The following is a 20,035-nucleotide window of genomic DNA, read 5'->3' as shown; positions in this document are numbered from 1 at the left end:
CTTCCTACAGAAGAAAATCGATTTTCATTAAGCATGGCCAAACGTATATTATAGTTTTTAGAGAAAATTGCATTGCCACCCCCTGAACTTCGGTCGTTATTCAATGCCACCCCTTGGACTTTTCGAAATGTCAAAGCCACCCCCTAAAAATTCAAAAAATTTCAAATCGGTCCCTGCCGTTAGCCAACCGTGAGAAATGAATGAAAACCGGTTAGTTTTTTTATAATATACCCAAAATACCCCCACCTATTGTGAGAGGACAATATTGCCCTCTCTTTTATTTCCATCTCCTAAACCCATATCCCATCTCCCATCTCTCATCTCTCATCTCACTCCTCTCACTCCTCTCACTCACTCGGCTAGACAAGAAGAAGAAGACGATGACACCCCCTGCAACTCGATTCTCTTCCCTCCGGTGTCCAATTCTATTCCCTCCGGCATGCGATTCTCCCCCCTCCAAAGTGAAAAGCTCTCCCCCCTCTGGCGTCCGAACCTCTATCCCAAGGTATATAGGGTTCGACTTCTTCTTCTTCCTTTCTAATTTAGGGTTTATGCACTTTGGAGTGGGGAAAAAAAAAGTAAATTTTTTTCTTGGACTGTTGTTTGATGATGATCTTTAACATTTGGCAATAGGAGCCACAAATTGAAAACAAGAAAACATCTCCAAACCCGTGTGATTTTGGACTGAAATGCGTATCAATGAACGCTTCTATTCCAATTGCCACAACGGATCGCAGAAACTAGTGAGAAATGAGGAACAAGCCTCAAATGTATGTAATAATAATAATAGCATAAATTGTAGAAGGAAGAAGCCCTTAAACTTATGAATTGGGTGATCAGGAAGTGAACAAATTAACAGATGAACAAAGCAATGCTCATGAAACGATGATGCATTTACAATTTATTTTGCATGTACCAGTTATTATTCACTCAGCATTGCCCAGATAAAGAAAAACCCATATGAGATTTGAAAGCTTAGATCAGAAATTAGAGAAGCACAATACATAGTACCTTAAGAAAACAAAAAAGAAACCAAAAACCTCTGCAATCTTCTTTAGCTTCTTCCCCTCTTTTCTCCTCCTTCTCCTTAAACTAGAAAAAGAGTCCCATCCCAAAAACGAGAATTTGAACCTTCAATGATTGGATCCCGCAAAAATCGATCACCGCCAGCCATAAGTTTATGTTTCAGTAAGTATTTATTGAGGGAAGAAACAAAGGAACGAACATGGCCAAGAAAGTTCCAAATGCTGATCATGGATACAAATACATGTGTATTGTCATACCCTAAAGACTGACTCATCTGACCAAGATTGTCGATCACGGTCAAACCAGAACCTGAACCCAATAAAAGAGAGAAAAAGATAAGCCAAAAGTCTGCCTTTATCAATGCCTGCATCAATGTGAAATCCTCACCTCTACGTGGACCTTTCCTTCTCTTGACTCTCACTGCCCCTTCTGCAGCTGCTTGGCACAGTTTTGCTTGCAACTGTGCAATTCGCCTGTGTCTCTCTGATTCAGGAAGCAAGTCTACTTCCGCTGGTTTCTCATCCTCCAACTCACTGAAAATAACCTCGTTAACATCGTGGCCAGATTTGCTAGGTTCTTCTTTCTGAGGCACAGGGAGAAGGCTCTCTTCAGCGGGTCTCTGCTCTAAAGAAAAGCTTAATAGGATGGGAATTACAATAGGAAGCAGTAGGAGAACAAACAACAAAATTGTGAACAAGGTGATCACAATGTGGTTCAGATCGACAATATCTTCAACAATCATGATCCCCATCAAATAAGCAGCCAAAAGGAGGCAGACATTGTAAATAAATGTGAAATTCAAACCATCGGATGGCCGATTCTGTCTGTGACCTCCAACAGGTTTGATAAGGAGCATCAATGTTATAACCACCATGGTTGGCCCAACAGCAACCATGAAGATATTAATTTCTGGTTGTAGTCTTCCTAGAACCAAATGGAACTTCCATTGGTTCCCCCCCCCTCTTTTTTTCTCTTTCTTCTAACCTTTAAGATAAGTATATGACCCATTCATATCAGCTTAATGTGTGATCAAGTAGCATATCTGTGAATTAGTCTTCAATCATCTAGAGGTTTTATAGTTCCTGCATCAGAGGTTCACGATTTCTATTGACTTACGTTCTGTTGCTGCTGTGAAACCTATTCTCTCCCTCTCTTGTACATGATATATTATCTTATTATACGGCCGGATAGAGAGGGCAAAATGACAACCTCATCCCTCAAGAAAGTTAGAAAAGATCAATTATTTATGTTAAGTGTGGATTGATGATTTAACCAGATTATTTTGTTATGAGAAAATATATATGGGAAAATAGTTGATATTTGAAAAATCCTATGATTAGGTTCTCTGTATTATGCATTGCTATGATTGGTCCTTGATTTTGATTTGGAAATTTCTTTTTTAGATGTATAAATGCTTTGACTTGTGTATTATCTGAAATCTTTGATGAAGAGTTTACCATTCTAATGAGTATTAAGTAATGTTACTGATTTTCTCTGTTTTCACATCTGAATTTTTTTTTAGCAATGAATGTTAAGTGTGCTATTGAATACCATTGAAGTGGGAAGACTGTAGTTAAAATTGTTGATCCAGACTTATATGGCTACTTGGACATGGTGTATGACATCTACAATGAACTCATCACACATGTGCCTGTGGGTCATAATGTAGTTTTCTAAGCGAAGTGTATACTATCAAACAATGAGATAAAGGAGGTAATAGATGATCCATCAGTGTATGAGTTGTTTGGCTTGCATAGTTGTGATATGATAAATATATATGTGGATGACATTGTTCACAACAAGTCTGCAACCGATGAATTTACAGTTAACCGGTTCCCTAGCAGTCTGGTTAATGATAGAGATGGTGAACTTGATGATGAACCTAGTGGACAATGTCAACAGGCTCTACAACCATATGGTGATGGTCCTGGTCAGAGCAAGGGAAAATTGCTATATGTAGAGCTACTATTGATGCTAATAGTAGTGGAAGTGGAAGTGCTATTGCTTGTGCTACAGCTACTGCTAGGGGAGGTAAAGATACCAAGACCATTGCAAGGTGTGTGAGCATTGCTACTTCTAGTGGAAGAGCTAGTAGCAGAAGTGAAGCTACTGGTAAGAGACTGAGAGTGTCTAATGAGGTTGTCAGGGCTATTAGCAACAACAATGCATGTTCGGATGATCTATGGTTGGATATGATGAAGAGTGAAAAATTGGCAGCGAAGACGAGTGGGATGATGAAAGTGAAAAAGAAGATGGTCAGAAATGACAGTGAATCTACAGAGGATGATGGGTATGGGAAAAATGATGAGGATCCAATTGATGATGACCTAGCTGGATATGAATCTGAAGAGTATTATGGCAAATTTGGTGAACAGAACTATGTGGGTGAAGGTGGCAAGGTGAAGATTGTTGAAGGTAATGTATATGGAAATGTGCACCATTTCAGGGAAGCTTTGAGAGAGTATATACTACAAGAGGGGTTTGATATTATCAGGCTGAAAAATGAACAAACTAGAGTTACAGTTATATGCAGAGCACCAAATTGTTCATGGAGATTACATGCTTCACCAATATCAGATGGTATCACCTACATGGTAAAGACATATAACCCAATTCATACATGTATTAAGGCAACCAAGAACAAGTCTGCTACATCTAGATGGATAGTAATGAAACTTATTCAACAGCTGAAGGTTTAACCAGAAATGAAAATAGAGACCATGGTTGATCACATGCAGAAAACATACAGTCTTCAATTTCACTATACCAAGCTATATAGGGCATGCAGGATTGCCCTAGAGATTAATGAAGGAAGTCATTCCACATCATATGCAAAATTACCTGCTTATGCTAGGTTGGTACTTCAGAAGGATGTTGGGAGTATTTTTAAGCTCCAGTTTGAGAACAGGAACCGTATGTCAGATAATCCGATTTTTAAAAGATTGTTTGTCTGTTTTGATGCTTGCAATAAGGGTTTCTTAAGAGGATGTAGACCGTTCATTGGTCTTGATGGCTGCCACCTCAAGGGCCGGTATGGAGGGGTACTGTTGAGTGCAATATCTGTTGATGGGAACAATGGTATTTTTCCTATCGCATATGGTGTAGTTGAAGTTGAGTCTAAGGATAGCTGGACGTGGTTTCTGGATAATTTACGAGATGCTTTACTCGATGACAGTGATGATATGTCACTCACATTCATGTCAGGCAGATAGAAGGTATAGGGGCATATACTTTTCTTTCTCTTTTTTTCTTTTTTTCTTTTTTATATGTATTTTGAATTACTCATTTACATGTCCTAACATTTTCCATATGTGTTGTTGTATAGGGGCTGTCAGTTGTGATTTCCACAATCTTCCCTTATGCTCACCAAAGAATTTGCAGTAGGCATCTATATCAAAACCTGAAGGCAAAGCACCCTGGTATGCTATTGAGACTACATTTTTGAGTTGTCTCACAAGCTTCAACTGAACTTCAGTTTCAAAAGGAAATGAATAGCATCAAGGAGAGTAAGGAAAATGCATACTTGTATTTGAATGAAACTCCCTCGAGGATGTGGTCAAGGCATGCCTTTGATGTAGGAGCAAGAAGTGACCATATAACGAACAATATGACTGAGTCATTTAATCACTGGATTGGAGACTTAAGGAGCAAACCCATTCTCACATTGGTTGATCACCTAAGGGTGAAAATAATGGGTAGGCTACATAGAAGGTATGAGAAGGCAACCATGTTAGAGGGTAAAGTAACACCAAGGGTTATGGTGAAGTTGAACAAGGTTCAGCAAGAAGCAAGGCATTACAAGTGTCAACCAGCAGGTGAAGGTCAATTTGAGGTTTTAAATAGATTTGAAAACAGATTTGTGGTTAATTTGAACCATTATAGATGTGATTGTAGAGTTTGGGAAAGCACTGGTATACCTTGTCTCCATGCTGCAACTTCTATATCATACATAAGGGGAGAGTTGGTCAACTATTGTGATCCATTTTTTAGTATTGGAAAATACTTGGATACATACAAAGAGATGATCCATCCACTTCCAGATTTGGCAGTGTTGAAGGATGATGCTCCTAATGAGAGAGTACTACCACCAAATCTGAAGAGGTTACCAAGTAGACCTCACAAAATCAGGAAAAGAGAAGCAAGAGAAGCACTTCCTTCAAATTTCAGGAAGAGTCACAAGGATTAAAGTATCGGTATCGATCGCCGTATCGGTCGGTCAAAATTAAGATACGTATCGGACAGTATCGTATCGTATCGGAGATACACTAAGATACGCTAAAGATACACACATAAATTGATAGGAAACATTTTTTTAAACACTTTTGCATAAAGAATTTGTTAAAAAAAGCTATTGATAACATGTATTATGCATAAACACTAAATTGAGGGTATCGTACTAAGAATTCAAGGTTTGTAGTTGTCCCATAAATGTAAAATCCTTGTTCCCAACCTTGATTTCCACTTTAGTTAGAGAGAAATATGGCTGACAGCAACTTTGGAACAAAAACCCTTCAAAAAATCGTGTTTTTCTGAAAAATTACCCATCTTGGCCATTATATGACCATAACGCATTGTATCGGTACATACCGATACTCACCGATACGTACCGATATATATATCGATACTCACCGATACGTGCCAATATATATCGATACGTACCGATTGATACATACCGATACTCACCGATACGTACCAATACATACCGAAACGTACATTTTACCTCAATTTTATAATTTTCATAGTCATATCGAGGCATATCGTATCGTATCGATGTGTATTGGTATTGTATTGATGCATATCGGTATGTATTGTAAGATATATATCGATACGAAAGGATTTTAAAAATTTCATGTATCGTATCGATGTGTATCGTATCGGTCGGATAAATTTAAGATACGTATCGGAGGGTATCGTATCGGTATCGGAGATACTTAAAACCATGGTTGCATCACTTTGACAATGTTCCTTCTTGAATTTCTTTTCTAAAACTGATTCATAGAAATTAGTGATACAAAAATGATAAGTCAGCAATACGAATACCCAGCACAAAACATGAATATCTCCAAGCTCTAGAAGCAGCACAAGAATGAAGAACAGAAGATGCAACAATTTTCTAAGGTATCTAACGACCTTCTCGTAACAGCATTTCCTTGTTAACCTGCTTTTCAATGTGTTTCAAATTTTACAAAAAATAAATTAAAAAAAGAATTATTTTTCGTTCACATCTGAGTAGATTTGTTTATCCACTAAATCTCCCAGGATCTGATTTAATGATATATGAAATCCTCTGCCTTATCAGTTCATGAACTCTGCAATCAGCATCATAACCCTTTTATGCCTTTCATAAGAGAGAAAAATTTTATATCAAAGATCTTCAAGGTTAATCACAGAATCATTGCTCCAGTATATCTCTGACAAATCTTTTGTGGAATTGGCTCCCAGTACATCAGGGATAGGCTCTTCCAAGGCTCTGTCCAATGATTCAGCTAAATTTGATTCCCATAAACCTAATCTGCAGATTCTCTTATATAACTCATAGCCAGCTCCTCTAAGACCTTCTGAAATCATTTCCTTCAGACCACCAGAACCAACCGCCCCAGAACCCAGCACATTAAGTAAGACCTCAACTGAACCAGGTGTCCAGAAAACTACAATAGCACAACTTTTGTCCACTAACCGAACCTCAAAATCTTCAGAGAACACATCATGGGATCCACGGAATATGCTTTTCAATACTGCAGCAGACATCCCACTTCTGAATCCCCACAAGAAAGCTAGGTCTTCAGTGCTCACTTTTCTCGTATTATCCATCCACACAATACCTTCTGCATCAATTGATTCTTGGAGACTGGTACAGAAGGGATTGAAATTATTTGAATAGCTTTCCAAGGAATTATCCAGATCATCATTCACTGTTTGGTTAGTACCAGGAGTTACTTTCAGTATCAAGCAGAATTTGGCAAACGACTGTGTTATTCTTAGAACATTATGCCCATGGTTCATCCTTTCATGTTCCTGCTCTGAGAAACCTAAATGTGGTATTATAGAGAAGTCAGGACCCAAGAAGAAGGTAAAATTTAACTGAAACAAGAAGCTAAGAAAAGAGGCTTACCTTGGTGTGGAAGTTCCATGTCAAGGGGCATAAAGAATTGTCTCTTCAAGTAGGACATCGCAGCTGGCAAGTTTTTTGCCTTTTTCAGAGGACCAATTTCCTTCAACAAATAGTTGACATCAAGGATGCATGGAAAAGCAAAGCGCAAGGAGCACATGAACTCACTCATGCTCTGAGGCAGAGAAGCAAGGAATTTTGAATGAATGAATGTAAATTCTGCATCATTGAATCCCTTGCAAGATTAGTAACATAGTATGAAACAGGTTTTAGGTTAGAAATTCTAGGAGATGTGTCAATAATCCAGATAGAGATGCACCAGTAAGACAGTTGTAGGCAACAATAGGTTTCTGGGACACTGATATTGCATCGATCACCTCTCGAAAGCCACGAACTCGCTTGTTTTCCTCCTCTTCAAGATTTTCAAGCTCCCTTAGGGTCACAATCCTACCAAAAACAAAACTACAATTACACAATGGAAAAAAAAAAAAAAATTAAGTGACTATTCCTACAAATGATCAAGGCAAGGATTATCAAGGAATTCTTAGGCCGAACCTCAAGAAGTTTCTTGTCCTCTTCAGAACTTGTCAGTACTACTCGTACTGCCCCGGGTCCCCCACTTTTGTCTGGGATAATTAGAGGTATAAGATCAGAGAACTCAATCAACATCTGCAGCAACAATGAATATAAGAAAATGTTATTAAGAGCAGAAATATGACACAAACCAACTTGAATTCTGCCATTCATCAAACTAAAACCCATGAAAGAATCATTGCATCCAAGAAAGGCCCAAAACAAGGAAATTCATTAACCTCCAGCACCAGCTCCACTTGACGTTCACTGCAAACATCTATACTCATGCATGGTCTTGACCCATACATTTCACCTAAGATAAGCTTCCTCAGTGATTTGACAAGAGCATCTGCAATTAACATGAAGAAACTAACATGAGGGAAAGGGGATAAACCAGAATGCAAAAGAAGTAATGCATTATTGTGCTTACCATCAGTTCCCTTCATTGGAATTGGATCTTTACATGCATTCATCCAATGCCTAACTCGTGATCTAGTCCTTTCCAAGAACACTGAATCAGCAACAGATGGGGTCAAAGAAGATTTCACCGGATGGATCCTAGAAATAGGACTCCCAATTCTCTCTTTCGCACTGGATTCTTGTACTCTGGATAAGTATGATATACCTGCCCAGTAAAATTTAATCAATTTTAAATTATAGCACTCTTCAACAACAGAAAGAGACAATTTATTCTCACCCAAGTCATAACACTACCAGTCAACAATGTCACAATATCTCTAAGTTCGATACACCAGGAAAGCCTCTGACAATTTTCCAACTTTCATATGAATGAGGACCACAAGCAAATCTGACAGAGGATATGAGACCTAAAAGTTTCTCATGAGATTCAAATATTTTAAAATGATCAATCTCTATTTCAACCACAGTAAAATCACTGAATAGGCACCAGCAAGCTCTGGACATTTAAACACCAACCACTAGAAAAATATTTATATATATATATATATATAATAACTTAATTGGTCATTATGATCAAGGGGCACGCTTGGTCCAATGGTAAAGGTACAAATGTTGTGATCTGGTGGTCAAGCGGTCGAAACATAGTTTTTAAGGCAGTAAGGCGACGGAGGCGTTTGAGGGTCTTTCGGAGCGTCTTAGCAATAAGGCGGGCATAAAGCGTCGCCTTATTGACTAAAGCGTTCCTGTGTAATTTTTTTATAAAACCAATCTATTTGGCTCAAATCCTAGTTGAATCCTATTACTCATTTGTTAAATAAATATTAAAGGTTCATATTCATCCCAATGTAAGATATTCATTAAGAAACAAATCAATAAAGTGAATAAACTAAGTTCATCTTCATCAATCATCAATCATCATAACATATTAACATATAATATAAATACATAATTATGAAACAAAATTATAAATATAAAGAAAAGAAGACATAAAAAATACAAGTATTTATTATACTTACCTCTATGATGCCAAAATGAGTGCCTAAGCCCTAAGGTCATTCACTATATTTCCACTCCTGTCAAAAAAGAATGAAGCTCACCGCTGCCGGAGCAAAATGGTCGCCTGGATTAGTGGTTCTTCCTTGTTCCTTGATTCCTTCTCAAAGCTCTTTTTTAAAACCCTTGACAAAATCCAAACCCTATTTGTGAATCGTGTTTTTGTTTTGTTTATTTTTGGTGGAGTAAAGCTGATCGCATACATCTCAAGTGTTAACAAAACCATACACCTACCAATAAAAAATCTATATTTGGAATCTTCATCAAGTAATTTTAAAATGTGTTGAAAAAAAAAAAAAAAAAACCCCATAAGGAGCCACTTCACTCAAGGTGGAGCACTGCCTTACCATCTCTAGACTGCAACAGCGCCAAGGCGCTAGTAAGGCGACGCCTTAGCAGCGCCTTAAAAACTATGGGTCGAAACAACCTCTCGACATTTTCAGGGTAAGGATGTTGTGACCTTGAGAACCAGGTATGCCTTTTTAATGAGTCACTATGATCATATAGTCAAACCATCAGGTAGGAGGTTAGCAATGGTCAGAGGATCCTTCTCTTCAAAGAATCATAGTGTTCTGGATTTAACAATTCGGGTTCATTCTCAGTTAAAATCAAAGTATGTTGCTTCTTATAGGCTGGATCCCTCGATTATTCCCTTGATGTGGTAATGGAGACAGGTTTTCCATTTAGATTCAATTCTTGTGTTGGATTGTGAGCCATGACGGTATACCTATGATTGATTATCTAAGGTCAAGAGGCCATATTTTTTGGATGAATGCCTGCTCTACTTATACAGCAAAGACATGGGTGTGAAAGGTAAAGAAAGGACTCTTACTTCATGCTGGAACTTCTAAAGAAGCACAACAAGTCTCATGGTAGTGGTTGGGGATGCCAGCAATGTGATTTAATAAGCTGCATACATGTCAGATCGTCCACAGGGTCTTCAAACTTTAACAGTTTTTATTACCTTGGTGGTCAGATAACTGTGGTGTAAAAAACCCATTATTAGTCCCAAAGAGAAAGCATACTCATTAACATGGTTCAAAATCTCAGCGAGATCTCGCTGAGATCTTATTTTTTTAGATTAGCGAGACGAGGTCACAGGCGAGATTGAAAAACAACAAGATCTCGCCAAATCTTGGCAAGATCTTGCCTCTCTCTCTCTACTTTTTTGAAGAAAAAAACACTAAGGGGCAAGAATTTTGATGTTTTTGCTTGAGGATCTCCATTCCTCCACTCATTGAAGCTTAAAGAATAGAGAACATTACCTCCTCATCCACATTTAGAGTTACTTTTCTTCTCAAGAACCATTTTAGATATAAAAAAAAAAAATCTTCTCAAACCCATTTTTTCATCAAAACATCATCACTAGCCTGTCTTATGTCATTTCAAATTTTCAAATGTATGTTAATGTGACTCATCAGTCATCAATGTTAATTATTAATCAATTAAGTAATTATCTATGATATTTTTTATATTCTTAAGATTATGGTGTGTCATCTGTTGGTTGCAAAATGTTGATTGTGGAATAGAGCATACTAGCCTAGGTTCGAAGAGCCGGAGACTACTTACATAGGGTACGAAGTCTACGTACCTAGTGCAGAATTGGGGTTTAAGAAAACCCTGTTCGGTTCTCTTAATGGCCCACCCAAGAGAGGAGTCCTCAATAATCAAAATGCAGTGGCAGTATTGTAAATAAACAGAAGTTACAGTGGTGAATGGCACTTTCGTAAATAACCAAAAAATTCCTAATGTCTAGATGAGTCGGTCAAACAAAGAGGACATAAGGGGGATTTAAATTAATTGTTGAGGATTGGATAGGTAGCACACACTAAATATGGGACACAGCCTAATTCATGGAGAAAGAGGGGCAATTCTGAAAAAACATAAATTAACTAGCAAAACAACAAAGAGCCCACCTTCTCGGTGGAACACCAGGTGGCGACAGACCCAGCCCTGCTATCAACAGAAATCTCAGCCATAAGAGAACGATTCAAGCTGTGGTTTCAGACAAAGGTTCTCCACTAGCAAGCCTCTTGAATCCCTCTGTTGGACATCCAAAAACTTGATTGAAGGAGGAGCATTCAATAGTCGAACTAAACCTGGCAGAGGAGTAGGGTTTTCAGCTTTGTTGCAGGTCTAATTTCTCACAGCAGAGAAAGACCTTGGAGTTGTTACTATAAGGTTTGAATCACTTTCAAGGCAGCAACCTTTGACCTTAATCTCAGTCTCAACCGGTAGCGGACAAGGTTTCAGCAGCTTCTTGGGTGTGTGGTATTACCGCCAGCAGAGAAGAAGAGCAGAATCAAGTACCAGGAACAGGAAAACAGGAGAAGAAGAAGATAGGAGAGGGGAAGAGTCGCACATGCACATCTAGCCCACAGGCTTTCTCAAACAATCTCTTAATCGATTCATTCAATTACTTCATTCCAAAAACTGAAAACTCCATTATCGATTACAGCAATATAAAGAAGAAATCCTCACATAAAATTGGAAAGCAATTAAAAGTTGGAAACTAATCTAAAATGGAAACTAACTTAATTGCAAATGAAATCCTATGTATTTCTTCTAAAATAGAGAAAAATCAAATATACTAATTTGCTTTCCTAAATATCAACCACCAACCCTGGCCAAACCAGAATTCGGTTTGGGTTGGTTTTGTCTTGGCTTAGGCCTCCATAAAGGATCAGTCCGGTCCAGCCAAGCCAAGGCATCTGCATCAGCTCGCCTCCTCTGAAAAGAACTCGACTTCGTCGAGTTTGGATGAGGTCCAAGAATGCCGTCCAAGTCGATGCGCCTGAGGAGAAAAGTACCAGCCGTCTTCTTGAGTTTCAAAGGGGGAAGATCCTTTGGCGGAAGAAACTTCATCTCAAGTCCACCATGCTGAAAGGAATAGGTATTCTCATATCCACAATGCTTGGCTTTCTTGTCGAACAACCATGGGTGCCCCAGAAGAATGTGACAGACCTTGAGAGGAAGAACATCACGCTGAACCTGATCAATCAGTCTACCAATGGAATAGGTGAGCAAACACCTTTCATTGATTTTCAGATTAGTGTTGTTCACCCACCCAACCTTGTAGGGATCCGAATGAGGCTCCGTTTTCAGACCCAACTTGTGAACAGCATCCTCAGCAACAACATTGGTGCAACTACCGGGGTCAATCACCATATTACATAAGCTATCATTGCATCGCACCCTGGTCTAAAATATACTATTACGACGCCAATCTTCCTCCTTAAAAAGCTTCTGTGTAGTCAAAAGAGGACGGATCACATAGAACGATTGACGCTCACCATCACTATCACCATCATTGATCTCACTAGGCTCACGATCACACTCAACCTCCAAACTTACCGTTCCTATTTCCAGTTGCTCTTCTGGTGCATAGGGTATAAAATTGTCCTTATCGATATATGCCAACAACCGATTAGGACATTGATTAGCTCGATGCCCGTATCCCTTGCACGTGAAGCATTGAATAGCCTCTTTTGGAAATACTGAGTTCCTATCATAATCACGCCGAGGTGGGGAGTAAGGTTTGTCAGAGCCACGACAAGGAGCGGAATATGGACGAGCCGGTCATGTAGGCGTTGATGAAAAACCACTAGCCTGTGGTTTCTTAACTGAAGCTGATTTCTCTTGTGGAGAAGATTGCTGTGGGCATGAGGTATCTCCTCTAGGGTATGTGTCAGAAAAAGTCCTTCGAGTGTAGGGCCTCTTCAAACTTTCCTCAACCTGATAGGCCACTTGAACTGCATCCTCCATGGTAGACAATCTACTAGCAGCCAGTGCGGCACTAATCTGTGGATGCAAGCTATTGCGGAATTGCTCCACTAAGACTTCCTCATCCCACTCAGAGTCAGATCTAGTGGCTAAATAGTAGAATTTCGCCACATACTCCTCAACTGACATATTGTCCTGCCTCAATTACACAAATCTAACGTGTACCCGTTGCTTGTAATCGGTCAATTGGAATCGTCTGTCCATCGCACCTCGCAATTCAGCCCATGTAGTAACTTGCCCAAACCTTCGAGTCTGATTTGTTGTTGGTGTTTTATCCACCAAACATGAGCTGTGCCTTTCAATTTTCCTTCTGCAAATATCAACTTTCTAGCCTCTGTCAAGTTGTACCATCTGAAGAAAATATCCAAACTGTGAACCCAATCAAGGTACTGCTCTGGGTTGTGGTCCCCATAAAAATCAAGAACGTCCAATCTCGCTGCCTTGTCTGCTCCATCATCATATCATCCAGCCTCATATGATGGTAGTGGTGGTGGTGGTGGTGATGGTGGTAGGGGAACATGTGGTAGTGGGTGTGGGGTGACGTGTGGCAACCCTTGTGGAACAGAGTTGAAAGAATCCTTATATAGCATGGGACTCTTTCCTTTCTCAGAAGTTGTCAACCTGTCAATAGAAGCCTACAAAGAAGTCATCACAGTCTGTAAAGAAGTGACATTATTATTGAGCGTGTTGACACTTCCCTCTAAGGTAGTCATTCGTTCAGTGAGATTGGTAATAGTTGTATCATTCTCTTCTTTATGTGAACCAATCCGTTGAATAAGTTCATTGTTACTCACCATCGCTGTAGGAATCTTTTCAGCTTTGATACCAGATAATGTAGAACCAGGGTTTAAGAAAACCCTGTTCGGTTCTCTTAATGGCCCACCCAAGAGAGGAGTTCTCAATAATCAAAATGCAGTGGCAGTATTGTAAATAAACAGAAGTTACAGTGGTGAATAGCACTTTCGTAAATAACCAAAAAATTCCTAATGTCTAGATAAGTCGATCAAACAAAGAGGACATAAGGAGGATTTAAATTAATTGTTGAGGATTGGATAGGTAGCACACACTAAATATGGGACACAGCCTAATTCATGGAGAAAGAGGGGAAATTCTAGAAAAACATAAATTAACTAGTAAAACAACAAAGAGCCCACCTTCTTCTCGGTGGAACACTAGGTGGCGACAGACCCAGCCCTGCTATCAACAGAAATCTCAGCCATAAGAGAACGATTCAAGCTGTGGTTTCAGACAAAGGTTCTCCACTAGCAAGCCTCTTGAATCCCTCTGTTGGACACCCAAAAACTTGATTGAATGAGGAGCATTCAATAGTTGAACTGAACCTGGCAGAGGAGTAGGGTTTTCAGCTTTGTTGCAGGTCTAATTTCTCACAGCAGAGAAAGACCTTGGAGTTGTTACTATAAGGTTTGGGTCGCTTTCAAGGCAGCAACCTTCGACCTTAATCTCAGTCTCAACCGGTAGCGGACAAGGTTTCAGCAGCTTCTTGGGTGTGTGGTATTACCGCCAGCAGAGAAGAAGGGCAGAATCAAGTACCAGGAACAGGAAAACAGGGGAAGAAGAAGATAGGAGAGGGGAAGAGTTGCACATGCACATCTAGCCCACAGGCTTTCTCAAACAATCTCTCAATCGATTCATTCAATTACTTCATTCCAAAAACTGAAAACTCCATTATCGATTACAGCAATATAAAGAAGAAATCCTCACATAAAATTGGAAAGCAATTAAAAGTTGGAAACTAACTTAATTGCAAAGGAAATCCTATGTATTTGCTTCTAAAATAGAGAAAAATAAAATATACTAATTTGCTTTCCTAAATATCAACTACCAACCCTGGCCAGACCAGAATTTCGGTTTGGGTTGGTCTTGTCTTGGCTTAGGCCTCCATAATGGGTCAGTCCAGTCCAGCCAAGCCAAGGCATCTGCATTAGTACCATTTTAAGTTTGATTTTTAAAAACTGATGTTTCCATTGTGTTTAGAAGTCCTAAAATAGGATAAATACCTAGTTTCAGAAACTACAAAGACCATATGACCACCGAGTCGACCGCAAAAAAATACATGATCTCGGCGAGATCTCTCTTTTTTGGATTAGCGAGATGGGGGGCGAGAGCGAGATCTTAAGCCATGCTCAGTAATAGAGTGTCATTCACAAGCATGTTCCTCCTTTTCTTCAATTCCATACCCATTCTCAAATATGGAAAATGAATAACAATATCAATTTCATAAAATTTTAAATATTTTTAATTTTTAATTTCAGTATAAAAGATTTACTAACTACAATTTTCCAAAAATAATTCTCAATTCCAACGATATTTTCAGTTTTATGTTTCTAACTGAATGTTAAAGAAGGAACTACATTTCTGATACCAGTTCAATGTAAAATGAGCTATATATCAAACTAAATATGATGGCTTACCATCATATATGCAGACATTAAAATCAAAACCTTCCCGAGCCATAGACGTCAAATATGATGTTTGACATGAAAAACTGTAAGATGGCATGCCTATATTCAACTCATCCCTTGGAAACAAATGAAAGTTGTATCTGTAACAGAAACAGGAATCTCGTCAAACATTCAAAAATAAAAACCTGGAAAAACATGATTTGACAATATAACATGAACGAAAAAAAAAAAATTACAGTATGTTTTATCATGCTCAATCAAGGTATAAAGATCTGGAAGAAAATGGATCCAATGTTTGAACTGTATATTTGTAAGCGGCATCTTGGACAGAAAACATAATATAAAAACAGACTGCAAAGGGAGAAGTCCTGAAACTTCACTCTTTTATTTTATTAAAAAAAATTAACATTTAACTATTAGGAAGCATTCCTAGGATTCTAATTTCGACAGAATTTACCAGTTTTAAGTAGAATAAGTTCCACAAATGTGGTACATGCGCTCAGTGGGAATAAGCTTCATTCTTCAGCTATGTAAAATACGTAAGTCCTAATTATGCCCAAAAAGAGAAAACTCCCCAAGACTCAAAGACAAATAAATACTCCAGTGATGCAGGAAAATAATAAAAAAAGGCTTATTCTGGGTTGGGTTACATATGTGTTGGGCCTGTGGTCTAAGTGGTTTTCTTTGTAATCAGCCACTTTAACGAGTCTAGACTAAGGGTAGGACCATAGGAGTTCAAAATACATGCTTTACTTTAGTTTATGCTATGGTTTTATGGTCCTACGTTGAGTAGGAGTGTCAGATACATTTCAGTTTTGGCTATTCCAAGTAGCAGTTTGACTTCCAAGTAAATTTAGTGATTGGTACATTGAACTTATGAATTCAATATAAAGATAAAATGGCCTACGGCTCAACCGACATTTTATGCTAGTAAAATTTTCAGATTTTCAACTGGGTGTGCTTGCTGGGGATTAAGTACCTTACTTTGGTGGATTCTTGGGCTCTTCCTTGGTGGATTCCAAAGTGCTCACAGGTGGATACTGCCTCCATTTCTTTCTTTATTTCTTCTATTCTCAGGTCTGTTTCATCACTTTCTCTAAGCATGAGGCACACCAGTTTTTCTATCTATTTGAGGCTGTGGTAGACCAGTTTTTCTATCCAACTTCCTGAATAGAGCATAGAATTGGCTCAAATTTGAGACTTAAGCTTCTGGTTATCTACTCTCTTGATTGGGTATACTCTGCTGGAGTTAGATAGCTGGCCCACAAGATCTAGCACTGTTCAATTGTTTTTCCCAGTCTCATCATGACTTCTCTGTGTATCCTTTTCCAGGTCTAAGATTCCTTAGATCTTTTGCAGGCAGGTTCTGATAACTGAAAACTACACTTGACTTGAAATCAGGTCTTAACTGATCCCTCTATCATTGTTATAAGATTTCTCTTGCTTTCCTAATATTCTTTTGCTTGGAGATCCCATGCTTGCAAATCTTTCTGTTTACTAGCTTGGATTAGATTTACCACTATCCATGCATCCCAAGCAAAGTTCACTAAACAGTCATCTGGTTAGCTGCTTTCATGATAAACATGGAGATTGAGAAAATATTTTGGGGCAAACTAAGCCCTCTAGCCATTAAAATCTATAGGTCAATGTCAAGTGCACGCAAGGGGAGATGAGATAAAATGGAGGGAAAAGGGAAAATAAAGAGGGATGTACAAGAAATAGGAGATTAAATAGGTGATTTGGCCCTACAGAAGAAGCCAATGGCGTCCGGCTTGAGGTGAGGAAGCCTACCTCATTTCATTTAAGATAATTTTGGGATTTCAACATCTCCTTCATTCCTTTACTTTTGCTAACAAATAGGGCTAGGAAGAAGCCACTACACTACAATCCACCATACTCCACTCTTCCCATACTTTTACACACAATAGATAACCACCACCAACTAAGCCATTACACAATAACTTATAAATAACTAAATAACTAAACAACTAAGCATTCCTAAATATCATACTAATCTACCCCTACAACTACCTCTACAACTCTTAGCAGTCCGTGGCTTCAATGTAATAATATGATTGTATCAGTGAAACTAAGGAGAGCCAATGGGATCAAAAGGTAATTTACAATAACAGTACAAAAATTTACTACTTTATTTGTACTTACAGTCTATATTTTTTAGGTATTACGACAATAACACTAATATTTGAAATCTATGATCAGAGACTAAGAGAACAAGGAAAGCCTTATATGCATGATTGATATATTTCATTTCTGATAATCTTCCTTGTCCAAAACGCCAGGGTCTGCCTATGACGACCCCTGGTTTCCCTTTCAATTATTATTTATTTCCTTCTTTTCTCTCTCCCTCTCCCCCTTCCCTTTTTCCTTGTGGAGCCTTGATATTAACCCCATTCTGCTTGAAATATGCTGCTTTAAGTTCTTTAGATCATACGAAGTCCTCAAACTTCTGAAAACCAATTCTGCTTGATCATGCTACAATTGGGAGAATCTGAACCTATGTCTATCCCAGCAACCTTTGAAACATTTCCACGACACCTATATAATTATCTGATCTTGATAGACTATTGCTTTCTTCATCATCTCAGTGTATATCCCCAAGAATAAAAAAACTGTCACCTGCTAAACTTCACTTACATTACAAAATCTTACTATTTCCACTGAACAACCAACCTAGAACATAAAGAAGAAAACCCTAGCTTCTCTTTTCCCATTATATGACCACATAGAGGTTAACCGCATCGATATTATCAGAACAAACCGCAAATTTTCATTTTTTACACATAATGAAGAATTTAACCAAGTGAAAATATGTTTTGCAATGTTGGGTTCTACACTTTAAGAGACACTGATGAAACATACAGACAAACGCAACAAATGAAAGAAAGAGAGAGGGAGAGAGACTCACGGGAAGGCGATGACCTTGGAATTTTTTATAGTAAAAGGGCAAACGGCAAACTGAAAGAGCTGAAATTTCTCAGCAGCATCTTTGGCTTTACAGTAGGCAGTCTCAGGGGTGTCGAATGACAACACTCGACGCCAAGGAGCGGAGAAGGCCCCGCTCTTCTGCGACGAAACAGCAATGAAATCTGAATCTTGGATATGCCTCTTGATCCCCTCCAGAGCCTCTGAGAAGTTGGACCTCGTCACCTGCTTTACCTTCCATTGCTGCTGATTTGAGCTCTTGTTGCTGTTGCTACTGCTTCTGCTGCAGAGTAAACGTCTTTGCAGAAACCGAGACATCGTCTCCTCTGTTCATTCCTTCGCACAGATACTTGAGAGTTGAAGTTGGGCCTTCCAAACCCAGGGTTTTGCATAAAAGGAATCGGTGATCGAATCGGTCTCTGCCGATTCCGTTTCATATCGACTGAGAATCAGCCCGAATCGGGATCGGTAAACCTAGAATTGGCCATATGATCTGAAAACCTACTTATTCATCGGAATCATGGAAGGAATATTTCAATTCAGAGCGGTTGAAATGGAAAACAGGGGCGGTCCCGAGTCCCGACAGATTCCAAGGCAAATTGGTCAATTCCCACTCCAATCCACCAATTTTTGAAACCCTGCGCAAACCCAATGGTCCTAGGCTTTGTTTGAGAAGTCAGTTGAGTCATCATGGGCTTTGGAGGTCTTGGGCCTTGGGCCTTGGGCCTTGGGCCTTGATTGGCTCTCTTCAGTCTTTGTACATGTGAGGGAGGGAGGGAGGGAGGGAAATCTTCGAGTGTAAAAGAGAGATTCTCCATTTTAATTGCTAATGTATTTAAGAGAAGAAGGATATGTTGCGAACAACATTTCTGTTTACGATGTGAAACAATACATGGAATTGTGTATAATGCACAAAATAATGTATAACACGCAAAAACGAATGTGCAGAAACAACGAATACAAGAAATAAAACAAATAAAAAAAAAGTTTCATGATTCGACAATATCGCCTACATCGATGGAGTAATTCAATCTTTCATAAACAACAAGAGAATAGATACAATAAAACCCTTGCAATTTGATTCACAAACCCAAGTCCCTTACACACCTCTCTCTCTCTCTCTCTCTCTCTCTATATATATATATATATATATTTAATAATAATGATAAGTCTCACCACACCTAGCTTCACACCCTCTTCTACCTTTGTATATATATCTCACATTTTACAGATTCCTCCTCTTCTACACTTCGTAAGACTCCATCTCCTTGGGAGACTTCATTTTCTTGGAAGAGTGTTATATCTTTCACTATTGGAAGCCTTCACTTTCTTGAAACTTCACCCACTTAAATACTCCTTACAAGTTGTCACACCCTGCTTGCACAAAGTCGATCCAGTGACCGAGTTAATACCGGTTAACTCACAAACCTGTCAGGATCAACAATGCAGTAACTGGAATACAATATATATCTACTAATCTAAGATAAAACCTATATTTTCAGCGGAAGACTTATTCATAATAATACCTATAATTGTTTCCCAAATACTTGATACTCAAATTGAGTTATAAAAGTTACATACATTTTGCCCCGAAGGCATGATATATATACAAAAACATAATAATTTAAGCATCAAGTAACAAAAGGGAGTACATCGAAAGAATAAAAAAGAATCACTCAGGAGTCACAACTGCCATGCAACACAA

At 38.7% G+C, this 20,035-nt stretch overlaps 3 protein-coding genes across 3 annotated transcripts; 1 reads left to right on the top strand and 2 right to left on the bottom strand.

Moving 5' to 3' along the window:
- Positions 1-1,087: 1,087 nt before the first annotated feature.
- On the bottom strand, positions 1,088-2,038 carry LOC122076396. The gene is made up of 2 exons (XM_042641698.1): positions 2,011-2,038; positions 1,088-1,950 (listed from the first exon to the last, which is right to left on the bottom strand). The coding sequence occupies exons 1-2, from the start codon at positions 2,036-2,038 to the stop codon at positions 1,088-1,090; spliced, it is 891 nt and encodes a 296-aa protein (XP_042497632.1).
- A 1,708-nt stretch (positions 2,039-3,746) lies between these two features.
- Positions 3,747-5,212, top strand: LOC122076395. The gene is made up of 2 exons (XM_042641697.1): positions 3,747-4,230; positions 4,485-5,212. Exons 1-2 carry the CDS (start codon positions 3,747-3,749, stop codon positions 5,210-5,212), a joined length of 1,212 nt encoding a protein of 403 aa, XP_042497631.1.
- A 923-nt stretch (positions 5,213-6,135) lies between these two features.
- Positions 6,136-18,825, bottom strand: LOC122075739 (poly(A)-specific ribonuclease PARN-like). The gene is made up of 8 exons (XM_042640882.1): positions 18,314-18,825; positions 15,397-15,527; positions 8,139-8,333; positions 7,948-8,057; positions 7,686-7,804; positions 7,455-7,567; positions 7,139-7,354; positions 6,136-7,055 (listed from the first exon to the last, which is right to left on the bottom strand). The coding sequence occupies exons 1-8, from the start codon at positions 18,646-18,648 to the stop codon at positions 6,391-6,393; spliced, it is 1,884 nt and encodes a 627-aa protein (XP_042496816.1). The 5' UTR covers positions 18,649-18,825; the 3' UTR covers positions 6,136-6,390.
- Positions 18,826-20,035: the final 1,210 nt, after the last annotated feature.

The sequence above is a fragment of the Macadamia integrifolia genome, chromosome 4, assembly GCF_013358625.1.
Source record: "Macadamia integrifolia cultivar HAES 741 chromosome 4, SCU_Mint_v3, whole genome shotgun sequence".
NCBI lineage: Eukaryota > Viridiplantae > Streptophyta > Magnoliopsida > Proteales > Proteaceae > Macadamia > Macadamia integrifolia.
The sequence above is the reverse complement of the archived record's forward strand: the minus strand, read 5'-3'. Positions and strand labels throughout refer to the sequence as shown.

Excerpts from the sequence above, each read along its gene's own strand:
- LOC122076396 (XM_042641698.1), bottom strand. The coding sequence starts at position 2,038 with ATGAATGGGTCATATACTTATCTTAAAG. Across the intron at positions 1,951-2,010 it reads GTCATATACTTATCTTAAAG|GAAGACTACAACCAGAAATT; the intron begins GTTAGAAGAAAG and ends ATTTGGTTCTAG.
- LOC122075739 (XM_042640882.1), bottom strand. The coding sequence starts at position 18,648 with ATGTCTCGGTTTCTGCAAAGACGTTTACTCTGCAGCAGAAGCAGTAGC. Across the intron at positions 15,528-18,313 it reads TCCAAGGTCATCGCCTTCCC|ATACAACTTTCATTTGTTTC; the intron begins GTGAGTCTCTCT and ends TTTCTGTTACAG. Across the intron at positions 8,334-15,396 it reads TAATGTCTGCATATATGATG|GTATATCATACTTATCCAGA; the intron begins GTAAGCCATCAT and ends TTTACTGGGCAG.
- LOC122076395 (XM_042641697.1), top strand. The coding sequence starts at position 3,747 with ATGGTTGATCACATGCAGAAAACATACAGTCTTCAATTTCACTATACC. Across the intron at positions 4,231-4,484 it reads GTCACTCACATTCATGTCAG|CTTCAACTGAACTTCAGTTT; the intron begins GCAGATAGAAGG and ends TTGTCTCACAAG.